At 34.4% G+C, this 21358-nt stretch overlaps 1 protein-coding gene across 4 annotated transcripts in view; it reads left to right on the forward strand.

Annotated features, from left to right (window-relative positions):
* ATR (ATR checkpoint kinase) overlaps positions 1–21358 on the forward strand; it is a 103800-nt gene that overhangs the window by 53478 nt on the left and 28964 nt on the right. For all 4 annotated transcript variants that reach the window (XR_014245134.1, XR_014245135.1, XM_082393758.1 and 1 more), the window contains exons 26-36: positions 1660–1797; positions 2632–2842; positions 4893–5071; positions 6919–7083; positions 8151–8242; positions 10666–10757; positions 10994–11171; positions 12354–12533; positions 12974–13133; positions 15084–15263; positions 18697–18839. Coding sequence is in view for 2 of the 4 variants with exons in the window: in XM_082393758.1 (XP_082249884.1) it covers positions 1660–1797; positions 2632–2842; positions 4893–5071; positions 6919–7083; positions 8151–8242; positions 10666–10757; positions 10994–11171; positions 12354–12533; positions 12974–13133; positions 15084–15263; positions 18697–18839 (1718 nt within the window). In the remaining 2 variants the exon portion in view is untranslated. The remainder of the gene's footprint in view (positions 1–1659; positions 1798–2631; positions 2843–4892; positions 5072–6918; positions 7084–8150; positions 8243–10665; positions 10758–10993; positions 11172–12353; positions 12534–12973; positions 13134–15083; positions 15264–18696; positions 18840–21358) is intronic.

Here is a 21358-nt window from a genome sequence, read left to right on the forward strand (position 1 = left end):
CTTCCATGACCTGGCTATTGTAAATAGTGCTGCAATGAACATTTGGGTGCATGTGTCTTTTTGAATTACGGTTTTCTCTGGGTATATGCCCAGTAGTGGGATTGCTGGGTCATATGGTAATTCTATTTTTAGTTTTTTAAGGAACCTCCATATTGTTCTCCATAGTGGCTGTATCAATTTACATTCCCACCAACAGTGCAAGAGGGTTCCCTTTTCTCCACACCCTCTCCAGCATTTGTTGTTTGTAGATTTTCTGATGATGCCCATTCTAACTGGTGTGAGGTGATACCTCACTGTAGTTTTGATTTGCATTTCTCTAATAATTAGTGATGTTGAGCATCTTTTCATGTGCTTCATGGCCGTCTGTATGTCTTCTTTGGAGAAATGTCTGTTTAGGTCTTCTGCCCATTTTTGGATTGGGGTGTTTGTTTCTTTAATATTGAGCTGAATGAGCTGTTTATATATTTTGGAGATTAATCCTTTGTCCGTTGATTCATTTGCAAATATTTTCTCCCATTCTGAGGGTTGTCTTTTCGTCTTGTTTATGGTTTCCTTTGCTGTGCAAAAGCTTTGAAGTTTCATTAGGTCCCATTTGTTTATTTTTGTTTTTATTTCCATTACTCTAGGAGGTGGATCAAAAAAGATCTTGCTGTGATTTATGTCAAAGAGTGTTCTTCCTATGTTTTCCTCTAAGAGTTTTATAGTGTCTGGTATTACATTTAGTTCTCTAATCCATTTTGAGTTTATTTTTGTGTATGGTGTTAAGGAGTGTTCTAATTTCATTCTTTTACATGTAGCTGTCCAGTTTTCCCAGTACCACTTATTGAAGAGACTGTCTTTTCTCCATTGTATATCTTTGCCTCCTTTGTCATAGATTTGTTGACCATAGGTGCGTGGGTTTATCTCTGGGCTTTCTGTCTTGTTCCATTGATCTATGTTTCTGTTTTTGTGCCAGTACCATATTGTCTTGATTACTGTAGCTTTGTAGTATAGCCTGAAGTCAGGGAGTCTGATTCCTCCAGCTCCGTTTTTTTCCCTCAAGACTGCTTTGGCTATTCAGGGTCTTTTGTGTCTCCATACAAATTTTAAGATGATTTGTTCTAGCTCCGTAAAAAATGCCATTGGTAATTTGATAGGGATTGCATTGAATCTGTAGATTGCTTTGGGTAGTATAGTCATTTTCACAATGTTGATTCTTCCAATCCAAGAACATGGTATATCTCTCCATCTGTTTGTATCATCTTTATGATCTTGTACTTAATGTGCTGGCTCAGAGAATACCTTCTGGTTACTTTCCTCACCTATGTGCTCAAGGAATAAATATACTAAATTTAATGTTAGCTAAGTAAAATATACTATATTTAGGGAAGTTAATCTGTAACAAAACGTGATTCATTTTAAAATGAACTGTAAGGGGAAAAGACCATTTTTGCTGAGATAGTTGGCAGCCCAGGTAGCTACATTGCCTGTAGGGGTCTCAGCAGTTCAGGCACTTGACCAGAGGGATGGTGATCTGAAATCCTCCCCGCTTTGAGTGCCTTTCTCCATAGAATACCCACTCTGCAATGTTAAATTAGCTCACATGTTGTTTTTTGGCATTAATCAAAAGAATAAAATGAATAAAACTACTTACTCTCTCTAAACCATTGGAGTTTATAGGTGCGGCATGATCTTGCCAGTAAAATCTTCACCTGCTGTAGCATTATGATGAAGCATGATTTCAAGGTGACCATCTATCTTCTTCCACATATTCTAGTGTATGTTTTGTTGGGTTGTAATCAAGAAGATCAGCAGGAGGTAAGATATATCATTTTATTTGGTTTCTGTTTGTCCAAACATTTATGCAATGTAATTAGTATTAAAAAGGCTACATATTAGTAGGAAATGTAGATCAAGGTATGCTATAATATGTAAGTACATATGAAAACGCTTACAAAATCCTTTTTTTATACTTTTATTTATCAAAGAGTTGTATAATGCTTAGTTCATATCCTTTACCTATTTGTGGCTGTGTATGTGTGTGTCCTTTTTAAATAATTGGTGGGCGTTTGATATGTATTCTGGATACCAGTTTGTGCCAGTCATATCTCACAGAAAATTTTCCAGTTAGTGGTTTTATTTTTAAACTTCGTTTATATCTTTTGCCATGCAGAAATTTTAAATATAAATGCCAAATTTATAAATCTTTTATAACTTTTTAATTTAAACCTTTTATGTGATGCCTTCTCTTAGCCAATGTCATGAACATATTTTCCTACATTTTTTTGATCCTTTTGTTTCTACATGCCCTTCAATTACTCTGAAATTGATTTTTACAGATACTGTGAGGTATTGTTTAAAGTTTTATTTTCTACTAGTTAACAAGTAGTTTCGTGATCATTTATTGAATAATCTAGAAGAATTTTTTAATATTTTTATATTTGCTCTCGTGACTCTTTTACAGTATATTTTCTTTTCAGGGAAACATTTTATTGGCTTAATTATAGATGAGAAAAATGATTTATTTTTAATCTATGATGGATTTTTTTTCTTTTGAAAATTATTACCTTAAAATGGTTAGTCTTATATGTCAGGTAATAGTAAAATGATATTATGCAGACATATTATTCACCATAAAATGGTTCTTCTTAGGTTTATGCAGAAATTATGGCAGTTCTAAAGCATGACGATCAGCATACCATAAGTACCCAAGACAGTGCATCTGATCTGTGTCAGCTCAGTACACAGACTGTGTTCTCCATGCTTGACCATCTCACACAGTGGACAAGGCACAAATTTCAGGCACTGAAAGCTGAAAAATTTCCACAAGGCAAATCAAACAGAGATAAGGTGGACTCCATGAGTAAGTCATAAGTTCTGTATACTTCCTTCTCTTAATTATTAACCAGTTAGCTCCTTTCTGTATCAGTTCTGTAATTTAAGCATTAGCTTTTAAAAGACCTATGTTTTCTTGCATCCCTTTTTTTTCCCCCTTAAGATGGCCTTTTTACTGAGAAAGAGCAGTGAATTTATAGTTAGAAAACCTCTCTTTAAATTCTTACTGTCACTTCCTTAAGCAAAACACATACCTAATTTTTCTTTGCATAAAATAGGGTTGATTTTATCTCCCTTAGAAGATTGAGGATTAATTGGGATGGTGATGATATAAATCATTGTGTGTATATATATGAATAGTGAAGTGTTCTTTATACTTTTTCACTTATAAGATACTCTTTGCAGTCTTTTTCACACTTAAGTTTTAAATTTCCAAGAGTTTACTTTCATTCATTTCATGGACTATTTTTTTTTCTTTTTTTAATTCATCTTATTCTTCTTATTCTTCTTTTCCCTTTCTCTGGTAGTGTTTGGTATCCAGCAGGCTCTCCAAATATGCTTAATATATGTTACTATACTGTACCCTGCTACACCTACTATCGTGCTATTTTTTTCCCTGTGATATTACAACTCCCACAAAGGTGACTAAAAGAGGAATCTCATTAGAGTTTAAAATGACACTTGCCCCTATGATACAAGCACTTGGTGAGAAGAATTATATTCATCAGACATTAATAGATACTCTTAATGTCTTTGAACTTTTGTGGTTTTCATTCTTGCAGCAAGTGGGTAAAGTATATGATACTTCTGCTTCTTGTATACTTTAGCTGTTTTAGTGGGATCACATGATTTTCCCCCAAAGCTTCGAGGCTAATTGGAAAAACTGACTAAGACCCTTAAAGAGGCCTTCACTTACACCAAGTTCTCAGTTTGTGAGCATCTCCCTCTTGTTGTTCCTGTATCTGTGGAAGCACATACATTCCTGTTGTTAAGCACAACAGTTTGTTATTTTTCTAAGATTTTTTGAACTTGCCAATAATTATGTTTAGGGGAATGTTTTTCTCTGCAATAAGACTAATTATTGATATATTTTACATTATTTCAACAATTAAATGTCTCTGTTTCTGCATGTGAAAATGATAACCAAAAAACCAAACGCGGACTCCGTTATTACCATTTCTTACTAACATAGTAATGAAAATTCTAGCTTTTAAGAGTAACATTTGTAATGTTTCAAAAGTACAATACTTTAACATTTCTCATAATTTGAAATGATTTACAAATTTTGATGGAAGTAAAGAATTTATTTTAAATATAATTTCTTTTAAATTTACTATCTTGATTATGAAATTTATTTGTTTCCTGTTTTCTACATGCTGCTATGAGTCATTATTAAAATTTATAAGTTTTAAATAAGAATTCTTAAACTGGATAGTCCAGAAGTTTCTCAGTTAGGTCTTTTCTTAGACTCTTTAAAAAAATTACCATTTTAAAGTATTTGTGATTTTACTTGAAAGGTACTTTTACTTTTTATTTCCATTGTATTAGTTAATATTGTATATATAGCAACACAGGAAAAAAATAGATTGTTATCAAAGAATTCTAAACTTTAAAATTAAAAAGAAAGATATTTCTATAATTCTGCTTTTTCCCTACTAATAGCTATACTTTATCAGTGTTTTTATAGTTATTAATAATAAATAACTCATCTTTGTATCTTTTGTATCATCTTTATATCTCCTCAACATTTAATATAAATTTACATTTAATTGTCACAACAACATTGTAAGTAAGGCAAGACAGATAGTAATATTTCCCTTTTATAGATGAGGAAACAGAAGCTCAAATAAGTTAAATGACTGTTCAAGGCAAGATAAGTCATAATGGTGCTGTTGGAGCAGGAGTCTTCTGAGCAATCTTCTTGTTGGTAGTTACATTCTAAATAAGATACCCTAATACATTTAGATTAATTTATTTCATGAAATAAATTAAAAATAAATAAATTGAAATTTAAGTGGATACTTTTAAAATTTCATCTTCTCAGTCTTTAATTACTCAATTATCTTTTTATAATCTAGTACCTACTGTGGATTATGAAGACTATCAGAGTGTAACTCGTTTTCTAGACCTCATACCTCAGGATACTCTGGCAGTAGCGTCCTTTCGCTCCAAAGCATACACACGAGCTGTAATGCACTTTGAATCATTTATTACAGAAAAGAAGCAAAATATTCAAGAGCATCTTGGATTTTTACAGGTTTGATATTCATATAGTGAACTTAATAATGACATTTAATATTGCCAGTCTTTTATGTTTAGATTGTTCATTTTATTGGTTTAGATGATAATCCTATGACTGTGTAGGGAAGAAAAGAAAGTAAGGGCCAGTGGGCCTAATACGATGGATTAAATAAGGGGTCAAGATTGTTGGGCTTCTTTTCAGGTCAAAAAGCAGAGTGTGGTGAGAGAACTGGAAAATGAGTAGCTTGTAGTCTTTGGGTGATTAGCCCTCTCCTGTCTTTTTCTTCCTTGTCTAGCTCTGAGTCTCTTGTTCATTGTTAAAGTCATTCCTTTACAAGGATGTTCAGCTCTCTCATCTTTCTCCCTCTGTGTTGTATTCACTTTGTAAGACTCCAGTCCTGGATAAACTCACCCATCTGCTTTCCCAGTATCTGCATGTAAGCAGCTGAACATCACTGGAGAAAAATCACACAATGGATTTTTAACTGGTTTTCCTTTCAATTCATAATCTCAAACATCAGTGGGACTCTTTAACGCTGCCTTCAGTCATTCTGTTTCTCTAGTAAAGACTACTTTCTCACTCTTCAGGATGACTATTTCTTACCTTCTCTTCATTTCTCTGCTTCCACCTTACTTACTCTCAACGGATGATCTTGCTTCATTGTTCATTAGGAAAGTAGAAGCCAGATGTCTACCAAATCCGAAAATACATTGGCTTCTGTACCATATTCTCTTTCTTAGCTTCTCTTGTTCCTAAGGAAGGATCCCTTCCTGCCAAAATTCAGTTCTTCTGCTTTTGTTCTTGATTTCAATCCTTCAGATATTCCTGCTTTCTCCAATATCATTAATTTTTCTTTCTCAACCAGAGTACATAGAGCATATAGACATGCTCTGGTGTTGCCTATCTTAAGTTTTTATAATTCCCTTGATCTTACAGTATCTTCTTCAGATACTTCCCATCTTTCTGTTTCCTTTCACAGTCGGTTTTTAAAAGAATTGCCCATCTTCTCTGTATTCCTTCTTTACTTCCCATTTACTCTTTGCCCATTCCAACAAGAGTTCTTTCTCCATTACACTGACTCTACTCTTGCTAAGAAAATTGGTGGCCTCCATGTTACCAAATCCAATAAATGCTTCCCGGTCCTCATTTTCTTAACCTCATGGCATCATTTGACCACTTCTTTATTAAGGTATTTTCTTTTCTCTCACAACTTCTGGGATACCACATTCTCCAGGTTTCTTCAAACTACTCTGGTTTCTCCTCTCAGTTTCATTTGTTAGTTCTTCCTTGTCTATAAATATACAAGTACTCTGATGTCCTTCCCCAGTCCTCTTTTCTTCTCTCCCTCTATTCATTTCCTAAATCATTTCATCCTTTCCCCTGCCATCTTTGTGCTAATTGCTCCCAAATTTTTATCTTCAGCCTGAATATTTCCTTTGAACCCAGATTTAGTGTCTTGTGTTTCTTGAAAGCATCTCAATATGAATATATTAAAATGCTTGTTTAAAATGTTTTTAAGTTTTAAAATGCAATAAAATACTTATAAACTATACTCAACAGAATTTATTATATATTGGATTTTTAAAAGAGTTCAGGACTTTGAGGTTCTTTACAGCTCTCATTATCAATAACAGTTACTAGTATAAATTTGTATTTAAGTAGAATATGAGCATATTTAAGTGGAACAGAATGCCTGGAAATAAGTTTGCAGTTTCACTGTGACTCTATCTTGAAACTAATACATATTGTTGCTTTGAGAAAATAATTCTTATATTTTTTTTTACATAAACGGGTGGCTTTATAGTTTTATTTCCAGTTGTGTTTTTTTCCTCCCTTGATTGTTTTTTAATGATTGAACAAAGAAATTGTATGCTGCTATGCATGAACCAGATGGAGTGGCTGGAGTAAGCGCAATTCGAAAGGCAGAACCATCTCTAAAAGAACAGATCCTTGAACATGAAAGCATCGGCTTACTGAGGGATGCCACTGCTTGTTATGACAGGGCTATTCAGTTAGAACCAGACCAGGTAAGAGATAAATGAAAGGCAATGTAACAAAAAGAACTCTGAACTAGGAACTTTGGAAACCTTAATTTCAATACTATCTCTACCAGTGTCACAGTGTGTCTGGAAAATATTTAACCATCTCTGAACTTGAGTTTCCTGATTGATAAAATTAGAGACATGCTAGAGGATCTCAGAGATCCCTTCCAATACCAAATTTCTGTGACCTTACTAATCTCCCAAATAAATGAGATTTATTGTGAAGTATACTTACATTAAACTCTATGTTCCATTACTCTAAGATTGATATAATTTTAGTTTGCTATTAAAAGTATAAGACTTGCATCAATTTTTAATAATAATAGTGATTCTTTACAGCCTAAGAAACTTTTTCAGATTACACATGCCCCTATCACCATCTGGGAATCTCTGAAATGGTCCCATAGAATCACTGAGCTACAGTTGCTAACGGGGGGACGTTGCATATCTCATGTATGTTGGAACAGGAAAGGGGTTTAGAATCACTGATTTATAATCTTGGCTTAGATCCTCTCTAATCTCAGGGTATTCCTTTTTGTCAAAATTGACATGTTCATTTTCTCAGAAGTTCAGTGTATAGGGAGGGCCTTTATTTTTCACAGGCTTGTTTTCAATTTTAAAGAATATTTCACAATCCTATCTAACTTTTCAGTTACTAAAGCCCAAAATCGATATTAATAATATTGTGACATTTGAGTTTTAATTTTTACATGAGAAATTATATGACAAATAATCTTTAAACAAAGTATTAAGGAGTACTTGTTACTTTTATATTTGATCTGAACCAAAAATCAGACCATATCTGGAAAAGATAATAAATGCAATCTGAGATTTTCTGTAGGTTGTCTCCATTAAAAAAAAAAAAATTCAGATGTGTTTAGGACATCGGTAGAGGGCTCTGCTATATAGCCAAGCAAGTCAGTTGTTAAACTAAGAAAGGTAGGCTCAGTGAGGTAAATAGCATTTTTTAATGAATATCAGTTAAACACTTTTTAGTTCCTAAGATGTATTTGAAGTAACAGTTGCTATTTTAAATACTTTTAAATTTCCAGATCATTCACTATCATGGAGTAGTGAAGTCCATGTTAGGTCTTGGTCAGCTGTCTACTGTAATCACTCAGGTGAATGGAGTGCATGCTAACAGGTAATGTTTTTTAAAAGAATGATTTTCTTTTGTTGTTGGTTTGGAATGGGAAATTTTTAATTAATTGGGTTGAAGTAATGTTTACTAAAGTAATGAAATCTTTTTTGTTTTCATGGTGTTGGAGATAAACACCAAAAAATAATTTTTCCTACTGTCTCTTAAGTCAATCTAGCACTTAACAGCTTATCTTCTATGCAAAGAGTCATCCTTGAATTAAATTTGCTTTATGACAGGAACCTGCAAGACTTCACCTACTATTGGTGAAGCTCATATTAGTATTTCCAGAAGATATCTAAGCTCTGCCTACATTATCAGCACCAGTTATTTTCTGTGCTGGGGAGAGGGGAACTTTGTGACTGAACTAAGGAATACCACTCTAGAATGTGTGGGTTGATTTTCTCCTAAAAGACTAATAAAAATGAAAGCAGCCTTCCTTTCCTAAAGAAAATGGGTTTCTTGTAGCAAACCAAATGATACCCCCCAAAAAAGAACTTACATGTGGCAGAGATTAAGACATGCATGGTTCTTCTAGTTTAGAGAATTACTAGGGAGGTTGGTTGTGCCCTTGAAGCTGCCTTGCTCTGCAAGCTAAAAGCCTTACTCCTTAATGTATTTACCAGACCCCAACTGACTTTTCTGGACGGAGAGCTCTGGTCAAAAGGGATGGGATCTTAGTTTGCCAAAGAGCACAGGCCACTGTTTTTAGTTAGTTCGCGCTGGAAACAGCTCTTCTAAGTACAGTTTCTATAAATTCCAAACTGTGATTTTAAAGACCACTGTTCTACAGTGTCTGGGAGTAGAGAATGGTTAGTGGATTTACGAAACGATGAAAGAAGCTTTACAGAAGCAAGGAAAGATTCGTTATATGTTTTAGATATGTTTCTCCAGATTAATTGAGAGACCTTATGAATAAAGGGGTTGCAGAAATTTGGGAAAGTTTGTTTTGGCTCAAGCCGAGGTGTCATGTTTCCTTATGATGCACACTGCACAGTCTTCTCTTTGGATCTGGGATACATAGAGCCTCCTGATCGTTGGATTGTGAAAAGGCAAGTTTCAGTATTCAATCAAGGATACTGTATCATTGAAGCAAATGGTCATTGAGGGGACGAGTTTTCCTTGGGGAGAATATTTGCATTTAAACAAATATTTCTCCAAAATTATTGACTGTGCTTAACCTACACAATCATTTTTTTAATACATTTATGGAAGTAAGTTCTCACAGCCTGATCCTCATTGCCATTTGGTACTTCTTGGTGTGATATATCCCCTCTGGAGAGCAACTCCTGCTAATTCTACTCAGATTTGTATCCTAAAATTTTGATACTTTGGCATCGAGTGATAAGCTAGTGAAGTTATTCAGAGTTGGACTTTTGAAAATTATATTTCTATTGTATTTCTTTTAGCTTTGTTCTAAATTGTTCTTGGTGGTATTTAGACATTAGAGAATATTCGATATTTATGCTACTACTTTAGCTTTTTTTAATTGACTCATTTGTTATGTTTTATGTGTTTTTACTACAGAAAGAACAAGGAGGGCTTTTAAGGGCATTGATCCCAGCCTCCCTGAGTCTGTTACCTTATTTATAGTATGTGTACCTTTGGTATTATTAGGTAATTAAATAAAAAAATGTGCCTAGCTGAGGGTCTAGCATATAGCAGGTATTCAAATGATATGATTTAATAAAGAAGAAACATGGGGAAGTATAGCTTCTTCTATACAGTCATGATCTAAACATCACTAGCCATCTTAGTGTCACATAAGTAGGATACTTAGAAAAAATAATTACCTATATAATGCTGCTTTAAAAAAACCCCAATTTTAAAGTAACTGAAAATAATTTAAGAATAGTTATGTATTTTAGGTAGCTAATTTTGTATCATTTGTCATACTGTTGAAACATAATTTGTAACATTGTTATGCCTTTATTATTGAGTGTCCTATGTACCCCAGTGCTCAACCTACCCCACCAGCTTCTATGTTTTTTGTCTTAAATTTAATTCAAAATACCAAGTTATTAGAATTGCTTACCTCTGAACGCGTGTATGTTCAGTTGGCTCTTTTTTCTCCTTGCTCTTTGTTCAAGTTAAGCGTGCAGCTCATTTTACAACTGCTCTTTGTAATTATCCAGGCATTAATTCTGCTCTTATGTATGGCAAATTTGTCCAAAAAAACGGCATTTTTAAATGGCTGTATCAGAAGTAATTATTGAAAAAAATGTTTTGGGGGACTGGAAACATTAAAATTTGGGGGATTGTTTTGGATAGAGAGAATTCTTTTGTACCTACATACAAAATACAATACAATACAAATACAATGAATAGAGCAATAAATAACTACAATAAATAGAGTATCTAAACCAATGAAAATATCTCTAAATGCCACTTTAAATAAATGTTTAAGTGGTACGGGTTTCTTTTAACAGGTCTGAATGGACAGATGAATTAAACACATACAGAGTGGAAGCAGCTTGGAAATTGTCACAGTGGGATTTGGTAGAAAACTATTTGGCAGCAGGTAAAATTACTTCTTAAAATATAAGCAGTTTTAATACGCCATAAATATTTAGACTTAAGTAGCTAAGCAACATTGGTAATTATTCTCTCAGCTTGTTTTATGATTGCCTTGTTTAAGTTCAAAGTGGAATGAAACCATCTGTTCCAGATTTCTGTTGACCATTTTATCAAATGAAATAAAGCTTGTTCTGGGATCCAGCTATCATGGCATGCCTTGACTCTTCATTTGTTTTTCAGATGGGAAATCTACAACATGGAGTGTCAGACTGGGACAGTTATTATTATCAGCTAAAAAAAAAGATATCACAGCTTTTTATGACACATTGAAACTAGTGAGAGCAGAACAAATTGTACCTCTTTCAGCTGCAAGCTTTGAAAGAGGCTCTTACCAACGAGGATATGAATATATTGTGAGGTATTTTGAGGTTTCCATTTTTATATTCCTGGTCTGTTGGTGTCATATGACAGGCTTGGAATTTTGTGCTTGCTAAATAAGTGATAGTGTGTTTGGTGTTACGCAGAGCTCACAAAATGGCTCTTTTCATTTTTTTACCTCACAATCACCCTATCTATAGTTTTTAAAAAATGTTTTAACATACATCCTTTTAATTAGAAAGGCAATTATGAGACTTCTAAAAAATAGCAAAAATATCTTACATTTGTCTTATTGTAATGTCATAGTTTATTTTCTATATAACCTAAATAACTAGACGTCTACTCTGCCTGGCACATTGGTGCTCAGTACTTGTTGGTTCCCTTTGCTGTTTCTCTTTGAGAAATGCATTTGACATTTTCCACTCCCCCTCAAATGTAGGTATTACATTACTCACAAGTAATATTAATATTACAAGTAATATTAATTTTTAGAGAGAAGGAAGAAAATGATGGAAAACGTTTTAGGTCTGTTAATTTACCTGAAGAAAAGAATAAAATATATGTTGTAATTGAACAACAGTAAATTAAAAAGAAAAATATGCTATTTTTTAAATTATATTTTGTATCAGCCCCTTTGGTAACAGCTTAATGAAACCAGAGATTGGACCACTGGGATTAATTCAGTTCTGTAGCTACTCAACTGCATGCTTGAACACTGGGTTATAGACATGGGAAAAAGCTAATTTGAATGTATCACAAATGTTTCCATCAGCCTTAGGGAAAAAAAAAACAATTAAAATTGCATTCATTTCACAATTTTTTACTGGCATCTACTGTGCCAGGTCCTCTTACAATAGCACCAGCAATATATACAAATATTTACATTGATTTATATTTTCTTTCATCTTTATACAGGTGGTAAAGTCTGGCTTTCATACATTTGAATTTAGTTTTATATACCCTTGTCCAATTTAATTAGAGGGGTCTAGGGATCATAGCAAAGTGCTAACTATTCAAATCAACATAAATTAGTGTTTATACCCAATTTGAAAAGTTATAAATGTTACTGTTTATATACCAAGAATATATATTCGTTAAAGTTCTTCCAAAGAAAACTGCACATTTCATATTCTTCATGGTTAATTTAAAGTACATGCTTTATATATCAGATTAATATGGTTGAATATGATAACATATTAACATAGGCTCTATCTGTCTTCAGATTGCACATGTTGTGTGAGTTGGAGCATAGCGTCAAACCACTTTTTCACCAGTCTCCAGGTGAAAGTGCTCAAGAAGATTCACTAAATTGGGTAGCTCGACTGGAAATGACCCAGAATTCCTACAGAGCAAAGGAGCCCATACTGGCTTTCCGGAGAGCTTTATTAAGCCTCAACAAAAGGTTTTACACACTTTTTTTTGCATGTCAGTTATTGTGAATTTAGTATTATATTTGCATATTACTTGGGAATATTTATCTTTCCTAATTTTCTCTCTGAATCTGTATTTTTCTATTGTCAATTGTCAAGTCTACACTATATAGTTGAAATGAGCCTAGAACTTAAATATTACTTCTATGTGCAATATATCATTTTTTTAATGTTGAAAACGTATCTGGGGGAGGTACAGATATAAGTCAATTGTAAGGTCTTCATAGGCTTGTAATTGATAACAATGGAGAACTCTAAGAAAATTAAAATTAGTTTTTTAACAAATAAATATTCTTTGATTCCTTTGAAAAGATATATTGAGAAGGGTCCATGTTGGGAAGAGATATTTTAATTAAGCTGTTGAATATACTTAAAAATGCTCTTTCCCCACCATTTTGTCACATTCCTTTAGACCAGATTACAAGGAAATGGTTGGAGAATGCTGGCTACAGAGTGCCAGAGTAGCTCGAAAGGCTGGTCACCACCAGACAGCCTACAATGCTCTCCTTAATGCTGGAGAATCACGACTTGCTGAACTGTATGTGGAAAGGGCAAAGTGGCTGTGGTCCAAGGTAATGGCCAAGGGGACGTCATCGTATGTATTTCCATCATAGGTACTTCCTACAGAGGCATGACAGAGATTAGATCCCTAATCTAAATTCAGAACCTTCTTTTTCTGTCACCTTTCTGCATCATTTATCTACCATCATCTGGAAGAAACTTCCTTCTATCCTGAAGTCCCCAAATATTTTCCCGTTTCAAGACTGAAAGTGCAGTTCTTTCTGTTTTCATCTGTCTTCCATTTTTTTCTTGAGGGAAATGACCAATTTTTACTTTGTTTTTACCTTCTCTCTATATATATACATACATGAGTGCACTCAAGAAATGTTTAGGTGAACATAACACTGTCCTTATTACATTCTTGGCAGATAATTAGTTTTGTGTAGACTTGCCACTGTTGCCGTTAAGATCCACTTCTAATCTAGCCTGTCAGAAAGGGCTTAGCTTCAGAACAAACGTCCTCAGCAATCCTCAGATTAAAGCTACAGTTATAAGAAGGGGGCTTTTAAAATATACAAACTCCTTGAAAAACTCATGCCGCAGATTTAAAGGACTCTTACTTTCATATCTCCTCATGCTTGCCACCAGTCTAGAATTAGTAGTAGGCATAGCATGTTCTGAAATTGACAGTTAGCAACTAGAGTTGGTGCCATCTGTGATTAAACCAACTTTTATGGTGGCTAAGAAAAGACAGGGGAGGAGATGTTTCCTGGATGGGAGATGAAGGTAATAATTCAGCCTGCATTAGTCAGGTCATTTTCAGAGCTAGTGCTAGAACATGTATGTATTGTAATACCTTAAATTCAGTATGCTTAAAATGCAATTCATCAGTAAAATTCACTGTCTGTTTCTCCTCCCATATTCCTTATTTTTCTGAGTAGGACTCTATCACATCCTCTCATTTATGACAGTAATCTGGGCATCATCTTGAACTTCTTCCTCTCCCTCACTTTCCACATCAAGTTGGAGACTAAATTGACCGTAGAAATATCTTTTGAATCCTCTCCCTCTTATTTATCTTTGCTGCTTTCCTTCATGCCCTTAGCATTTACACCCTCTGGCAATATTAACAGTTTTTTTTGAGGTCTCACCATTTCTTGGTGTTCATTACTGCAGTCTGTCATCTTCCTAAAATGCACACTGAATCATGTCACTCCCCCAGTTAAAATCCTTCAAAGTATTCTTCATGGCTTTAGGATTAAGTCAGAGCTCTAGAAAGTACACAAGGCCCTTTCTCATCGAGTCTCAGCCTACCTCTTCAGGTTCAGTTGTCACAAACCCTTTAGTCTTCACAAATCCTTTAGTCTTCACAAACCCTTTATCTCACAAACCCTTTAATCTTCAGCTAAAACCAGACTACTTGCCTTTTTCTCAATTAAAGTTATTATTCCTTCTACCAAGAGTGTCCTTCACTGAATTCATTGCCAGGAAAATTTCTACTCATTTTTTAAGACCTAATTTAGATTTTCCTCATGTGATTACTTTGCCTGACCACTGGTCAACTCCATTTTCCTATATCTTCAGGTAGATTTAGCAGACTGTCTTCTGTTTCCTACATAATAGGCATGTATATTCTTCTGTTAATAACACTTAGCACATTGTGTTGTTGTTTTATAGTTTATTTCCTCACTTGACTGTGAACTTTCTTAAGCCAGAGATTTTGACATATTTATGTTTGTTTATCCCTAATCATCTACATATATCTTCAGTTCCCTGCACTTTGACTGACTGTAAAAAACAAGTGAATGAATGAATGTAGGAGTTCTATATGAAATGAAGCAATGATTCCTTTTTAGGATTTTACTTTCATAGGAGGAAAATGAGAGGTGAACATGAAATTACAAATAGATTTATACATAAAATATCTTATGAACTTTAAATTCTAACAATTTTATTTGCTTTTCAGAAAATGGAAATATGTTCTTAAATTAAAAGGCTTGTTGTTGCCTTTTTTCTTTCAGGGTGATGTTCACCAGGCACTAATTGTTCTTCAGAAGGGTGTTGAGTTATGTTTTCCTGAAAATAAAACCCCAACCGAAAGTAAGAACATGTTAATCCATGGTCGAGCTATGCTACTAGTGGGCCGTTTTATGGAAGAAACAGCTAACTTTGAAAGCAATGCAGTTATGAAAAAATATAAGGTAAGTGAATGTATAATGCAATTTCAGTTAGAAACTCACTTTTTTTGTTGTTTTTGAAAATAGATAAAATTATTTTAAAGTCCATATGGGAAGAGCACATGTATAAAAATAGCCAGGAAGCTTTTTTGACTTTTTAGTGAAAATATAACGTAAGTATATAGTTGGAGGAATTATCACAAAATAAATATAGTCATGAAACCACCACCCATGTCAAGAAGTAGAATGTTATTAATGCTCTAGAACTCACCCTTTCATCCTCCTTCCCAAAGTTAACCACAGCCTGGCCTGAAAATTTTTGAACAAACACAGTGTATACCTTCCTTACTAGGTATTAAGCCTTACACAGATGGTGTTAGAAAAGAGATACTTCTCAGTAACCCATGGGTCAAAGAAAAAATTGCAATGGAAATTAAAAAACTAAATGGAAGTTAAAAAACTTAATGGAAATTAAAATTACTTTGAACTGAATGATAATAAAAATATGACATAGCAAAACTTGGATTCAGCTAAAGCCATTCTTACAGGGAATTTGAAATATTATTTACATATGTTAGAAGAAAATAAAGGCTCAAAATTAATAAGCTAAGAATCCATCTCAAGGAGTTAGAAAAGGAACTGAAAAAAAATTTAAAACATAGAATATAGAAGATACAAAATAATAAAATAAGAATGGATGGCTGGGGACAGGTGGTTACTAGACTTATCATGGTGATCATTTTATAGTGTATGCAAATGTCAAATCATTATGTAGTACACCTGAAACTAACATGATATTGTACGTCAGCTTTTATTTTTTACTTAAAAAATAAAAAAATGTATTTTTTAATAAATATTTTTAAAAAGAATGTAAAGGTAAGCGATAGATTACAAGATATTTGCAATACATAATGATGAGGCTTATATCCAGAATATAATAAGAACTCTTAAAAGTCAATAAGAAAAATACAGACAACTCAATTTTAAAATTGAATAGAAGACTTAACAGAAGGATATATATAAATGACCCAAAAAAAGCAAAAAGAAAATATGTTCACTGTAGTAGACAGGAATAGATGCAAATTTAAAAAGTATTATGATGAAACTAATACAATATTATAAATCAACTGCCATTCAGTTTAAAGAAAAGTATTATGAGCTAACACTATATACCTACAAGAATGGTTAAAATTTAAAAGATTGATATTTTCAAGTGTTAGCAAGGCTATAGAGCATTTAGACGCTCATACAGTGCTGCTGGAAGTATAAGTTATTACAATCATTTTGGAAAACAGTTTGGTGTTTTCTCCTAAAGGTGATAATACTGTGACAGCCACTTTACCAATGCTCAACACGTCTCCATAGAACATATACAAAAATGTTTATACCAACGTTATTTGTAGATTTTAAACTGGAAGTAGAAATGTCAATCAATTATAGAATGGATAAACGAATTATAACATATCCCTATAATGGAATACTGTATGTATAGCAATGAAAACCAACAAACCAAAGTTACATCCAACAACTTGAATGGTTCTCCCAAACTTAATGTTGAATAAAAAAAGTCATATGAAAAAATCATACATGTAGTATGATTCCATTTATATAAAGTTCAGAAATGAGCAAAACAAAATTATTGTATCAGAAATGGAGATAGTGGTTGTTTTTAGTCCATTTGCACTGCTATAATAAACATACCATATACTGGGTAGCTTAAGCAACGTTTATTTCTCACAGTTCTGGAGGCTGGGAAGTCCAGAATTAAGGTGCTAGCAGATTCAGTCTGGTGAGGGCCTGCTTACATAGACAGCCATCTTCTCCTTATAATCTCACATGGCAGAAGAGGCAAGGGAGGTCCCTGGGGCCTCTTTTATAAGGGCACTAATCTTATTCATGAGGGTTCCACACTTGTGACCTAATCACCTCCCAAAGGCCCCACCTCCACATACCATCACATTGGGGATTAGGCTTCAACATATGAATTGGGCGAGGGGGGAGGGGGGACAACACACAAATATTTAATCTGTAGTAGTGGTTATTTGGGAGGAAAACGAAGGGAGTAGTGTTTTGGAGGGCAAAGTGGGAGGCTCGTGTTTCTGGAGTTCTTATGTAGGTGTGATCACTTTGTGATAATTGAGCAAGCTTTGTGTATAAGATTTATCTTTCTGTATGTAAATTTTATTTTCCAAAATAAAGTTTTAACTTAAACCAGGAAGGAAGGAGGGAGGGAGGGAGGGAGGAAGAAAGGAAAGGAAGGGAGATAGATGATGAAACCAGATTGAAAATATCTTTTTAGAGCAATCTTAATTAGTATTTTCCTTCATTCCCTTTGCTTCTCCTGTGACTAGATGGGAAAAGCACACTGGGAGCCTCGTCCCTGTGGCCGGTTTTAGGCACATGAATCTAGCATCTGTTCCATACATCTAATCATGTCATTCTGTCCTCTACCCACAAGCAGGTTTGTATCTGTAAGGTTTTAGGATTAGATATGGAGGAAACTTAAGATCTCATTTTAAGGTTCCTGGTCTAAACTGTGTTCTCAAATTTGCTTGAATTAAGAGTAGAGCTTTATTTAAAAAAATTTTTTTTACTCAGCTGTTCTATGTATTTTCCATCACATTTCAAATAATATAATTAAAAATTAATAAACCACACACAATATACAAATATAAGGGAAAGGGAAAGGAAATGACAAAGGCGACTGAGTAGGAGTGGCCAGAAAGGTAGGAGAAAACTTGGAAGATTGTGGCCTCACAGAAGCAAAGGGAAGAAAGTGATTCAAAGAAGAAATGGCACGGACAACAGAAACATGCTGAAGAGAGCTCACTCACGTGAGATCAGAATTGGAAAGTATGTCTGTTTAAGTTGCTACTTTAGTGGAGTGGTGTCTACTGAACCAAAAAGAAATAGTTTGAGGAATGACTATGAGTTGGAGAATTCTTTTCAGAAGCCTGATTATAAAGGAGTTGAGAGAGAGGGCAATATCTTATAGATCTTAGAGAAAAATAAGATATGTGATTTCTTTCTTAAACCATATTTGAATGCCTTTAAAGTCCTGTCCTCTTCAGAGATTTGATACTCTTCTTTCTCTGAGGTTTTTTTTTAAAACAATAAACATATACCTGCACACACATACATGAAATACCTTAATCCATCTGAAAATTATTTTGATGTATCATATAAAGTGGCAATGTAAGTGGAGTTTTTTTCCCTGTATAGCGAATTATCATGACATGTTGATCAGCGGGCAACCCACCAGAACCCACCAGCTATCCTGAGAAAACCTTTGTAAGAAAGTAGCTATTCCTTATTTACACCAGAGTCAGTCTGCCTTTGACTTTGCTCTGCCTAGATGTCGGTCTCATACTTTTGATCCCTAATTATCTATTCATACTTTACTTCCCAATATAGTGGGGGGTTTTATTAAGTGGGTATTCTCTGTTATCTTTTACAGGATGTGACCTTGTTCCTGCCAGAGTGGGAGGATGGGCATTTCTACCTTGCCAAGTACTATGACAAATTGATGCCCATGGTCACAGACAACAAAATGGAAAAGCAGGGTGATCTCATTCGGTATATAGTTCTTCACTTTGGAAGGTGAGAGTGAGAACTGCATGTTTGCTGATTAAATATATCAAGGTGACTCTGTTGATATTGAACTATTATCACAGATCTTAGCATATGTAGGATGTTTTCTGCTTTATGATTATCACCTTAGATGTGATATAAATTTTTTCTTTGTACAATTTTTTCCTTCCCTTTAAATAATAACTATTTTAATGGAATAAGTAATATATGCATGTTTTTTAAAATTCAGTAGTACCAGGAATATACAATGAAAATTAAGTGTCCTTCCCATTCTGGACCCTCATCCTCTGGGTCCCCTTCCCTAGAATTCCAGAAGACGCTAAATCTAGTACAGTTAATGGTTGTATTTAATTGCCTGTGGAATGTTTCCTTCCAGCCCACGGTTTTGACATTAGACTTGTAGAAAGAGCTTAGCACTTAAACTAGGTAACAGGTAAAATGTAACTTAATTTCATATATTAGTGTATTATAGTCAAATAGTATATTGTCTCATGCCTACTGTTTATATTATCACAAATTATTAATTCCTAAGAAGTAATAATAACGTTCCACTCGTTTTCTTGTCATACTCATGGACCATTGCTTTACACTGATGAATAACTTACTTCATAGTAATAAATTTATTTAAAGTTGCCTATTATCAGGTATTTTGACTTCTCAGTTCAATATTTTCAGGAATCAAAGCAATATATTTTTGTTCATCAGCAGTGTTAGGATTGCAAGATTTGGCCAAGACTTTCTTCCCAAAATGGAATTCAGTTTTTGTTTGCTTGCTTATTTGTTTGTTTGTTTTTTGGCCATGCCATGTGGCTTGTGGGATCTCCATTCCCCAACCAGGGATTGAACCTGGGCCATGGCAGTGAAAGCCCGGAATCTTAACCTGTAGGCCACCAGGGAACTCCCTGGAATTCAAGTTTTATAAAATCCAAACCTAATTTAATTTATTATTGATTATTAATGACTTGTTATTGAGGAAGAATTCCTGGCATATTGGCATTTTGAAATGGAAGCGTAAGCCGAGGAGAGTTATTAAATGCATTTTTCTTTTCTAAAATGAATAATACCTCTCATTTGCTCTTTAGTCTTGGCATATATCATATGCATTGGTATACAGAATTTATTTAATATATTTCTTCTAAAACGAGTTATTTGGAGTCCTTGATATGCATAAAACTATTAGGTATAGTATGAGATTTTTAGAAGTACAGTTTAAGAAAGTAAGACTATTTTAGAATATGTTTTATCCATAGTAGTTAAAATAAAACATATGGATGCTTAAAGGAGTAAATAAGCTCAGCTATCGATACTTTTCCCCTGAGTCATTGAATTACTGTGTTATTACTAATTAAGCATTAGTGTTTGCCCTCAAGGAGCTACAGTCCAATTGGATAGAGAAACCTTAGCACACAAGATATTTAAATAATGGTACATAGTAGAATGTGATCAAATATCAAAATAAGTGGTATAAATATTAGAAATATCTTTTTGATATTAGCAAGATACCAAAAATGAACCAAACAAGTCCAGGAGGAGTCATGGATTTGGGGCAAATCTGAAGTCAAAACTCAAACCACTGGCTTCATGATATCAAAAGTATCTCTTTGCACTGCATTGCTACAGAAGTTTGGTAGGCCTCGTGAAAAAGGTAGGATTTAAAAGGTAATTAAATTCAAGAAAGAAAGGACATTACAGGCATATCTCATTTTATTGAGCTTCACAGATACTGTGTGTTTGTTTTTTTTTAATTATTTATTTATTTATTTATTTATTTATGGCTGTGTTGGGTCTTCGTTTCTGTGCGAGGGCTTTCTCTAGTTGTGGCAAGCGGGGGCCACTCCTCATCACGGTGCACAGGCCTCCCACCATTGCGGCCTCTCTTGCTGCGGAGCACAGGCTCCAGACACGCAGGCTCAGTAATTGTGGCTCACGGGCCCAGCCGCTCCGCGGCACGCGGGATCCTCCCAGGCCAGGGCCCGAACCCATGTCCCCTGCATTGGCAGGCAGATTCTCAACCACTGCGCCACCAGGAAAGGCCCCAGATACTGTGTTTTTTACAAATTGAAGTTTTGTGGCAACCCTGTGTTGAGCAAGTCTGTCAGTTCCATTTTTCCAACAGCATTTATTCACTTCAGGTCTCTGTATACTCACATTTTGGTAATTCTTGCAATATTTCAAACTTTTTCATTATTATTGTGTTTGTTATGGTGATCTGTGGTCAGTGATCTTTGATGTTAACTATTGTAGTTGTTCTGGGGCACCGTGAACTGCACCCATACAAGACAGCGAACTTATTCCATAAATGCTGTGTGTGTTCTGACTGCTCCATCAACTGGCCATTCCACCATCTCTTTTCTTCTCCTTGGGCCTCCCTATTTCCTGAGACAACAATGTTGAAATTCGGCCAATCAATAACCCTACAATGGCCTCTAAGTGTTCAAGTGAAAGGAAGAGTCACATATCTCTCACTTTAAATCAGAAGCTAGAGATGATTAAGCTTAGTGAGGAAGCCATGTCAAAAGCTGAGACAG

This window comes from Balaenoptera borealis, assembly GCF_965194805.1.
Source record: "Balaenoptera borealis genome assembly, chromosome: 5".
Lineage (NCBI taxonomy): Eukaryota > Metazoa > Chordata > Mammalia > Artiodactyla > Balaenopteridae > Balaenoptera > Balaenoptera borealis.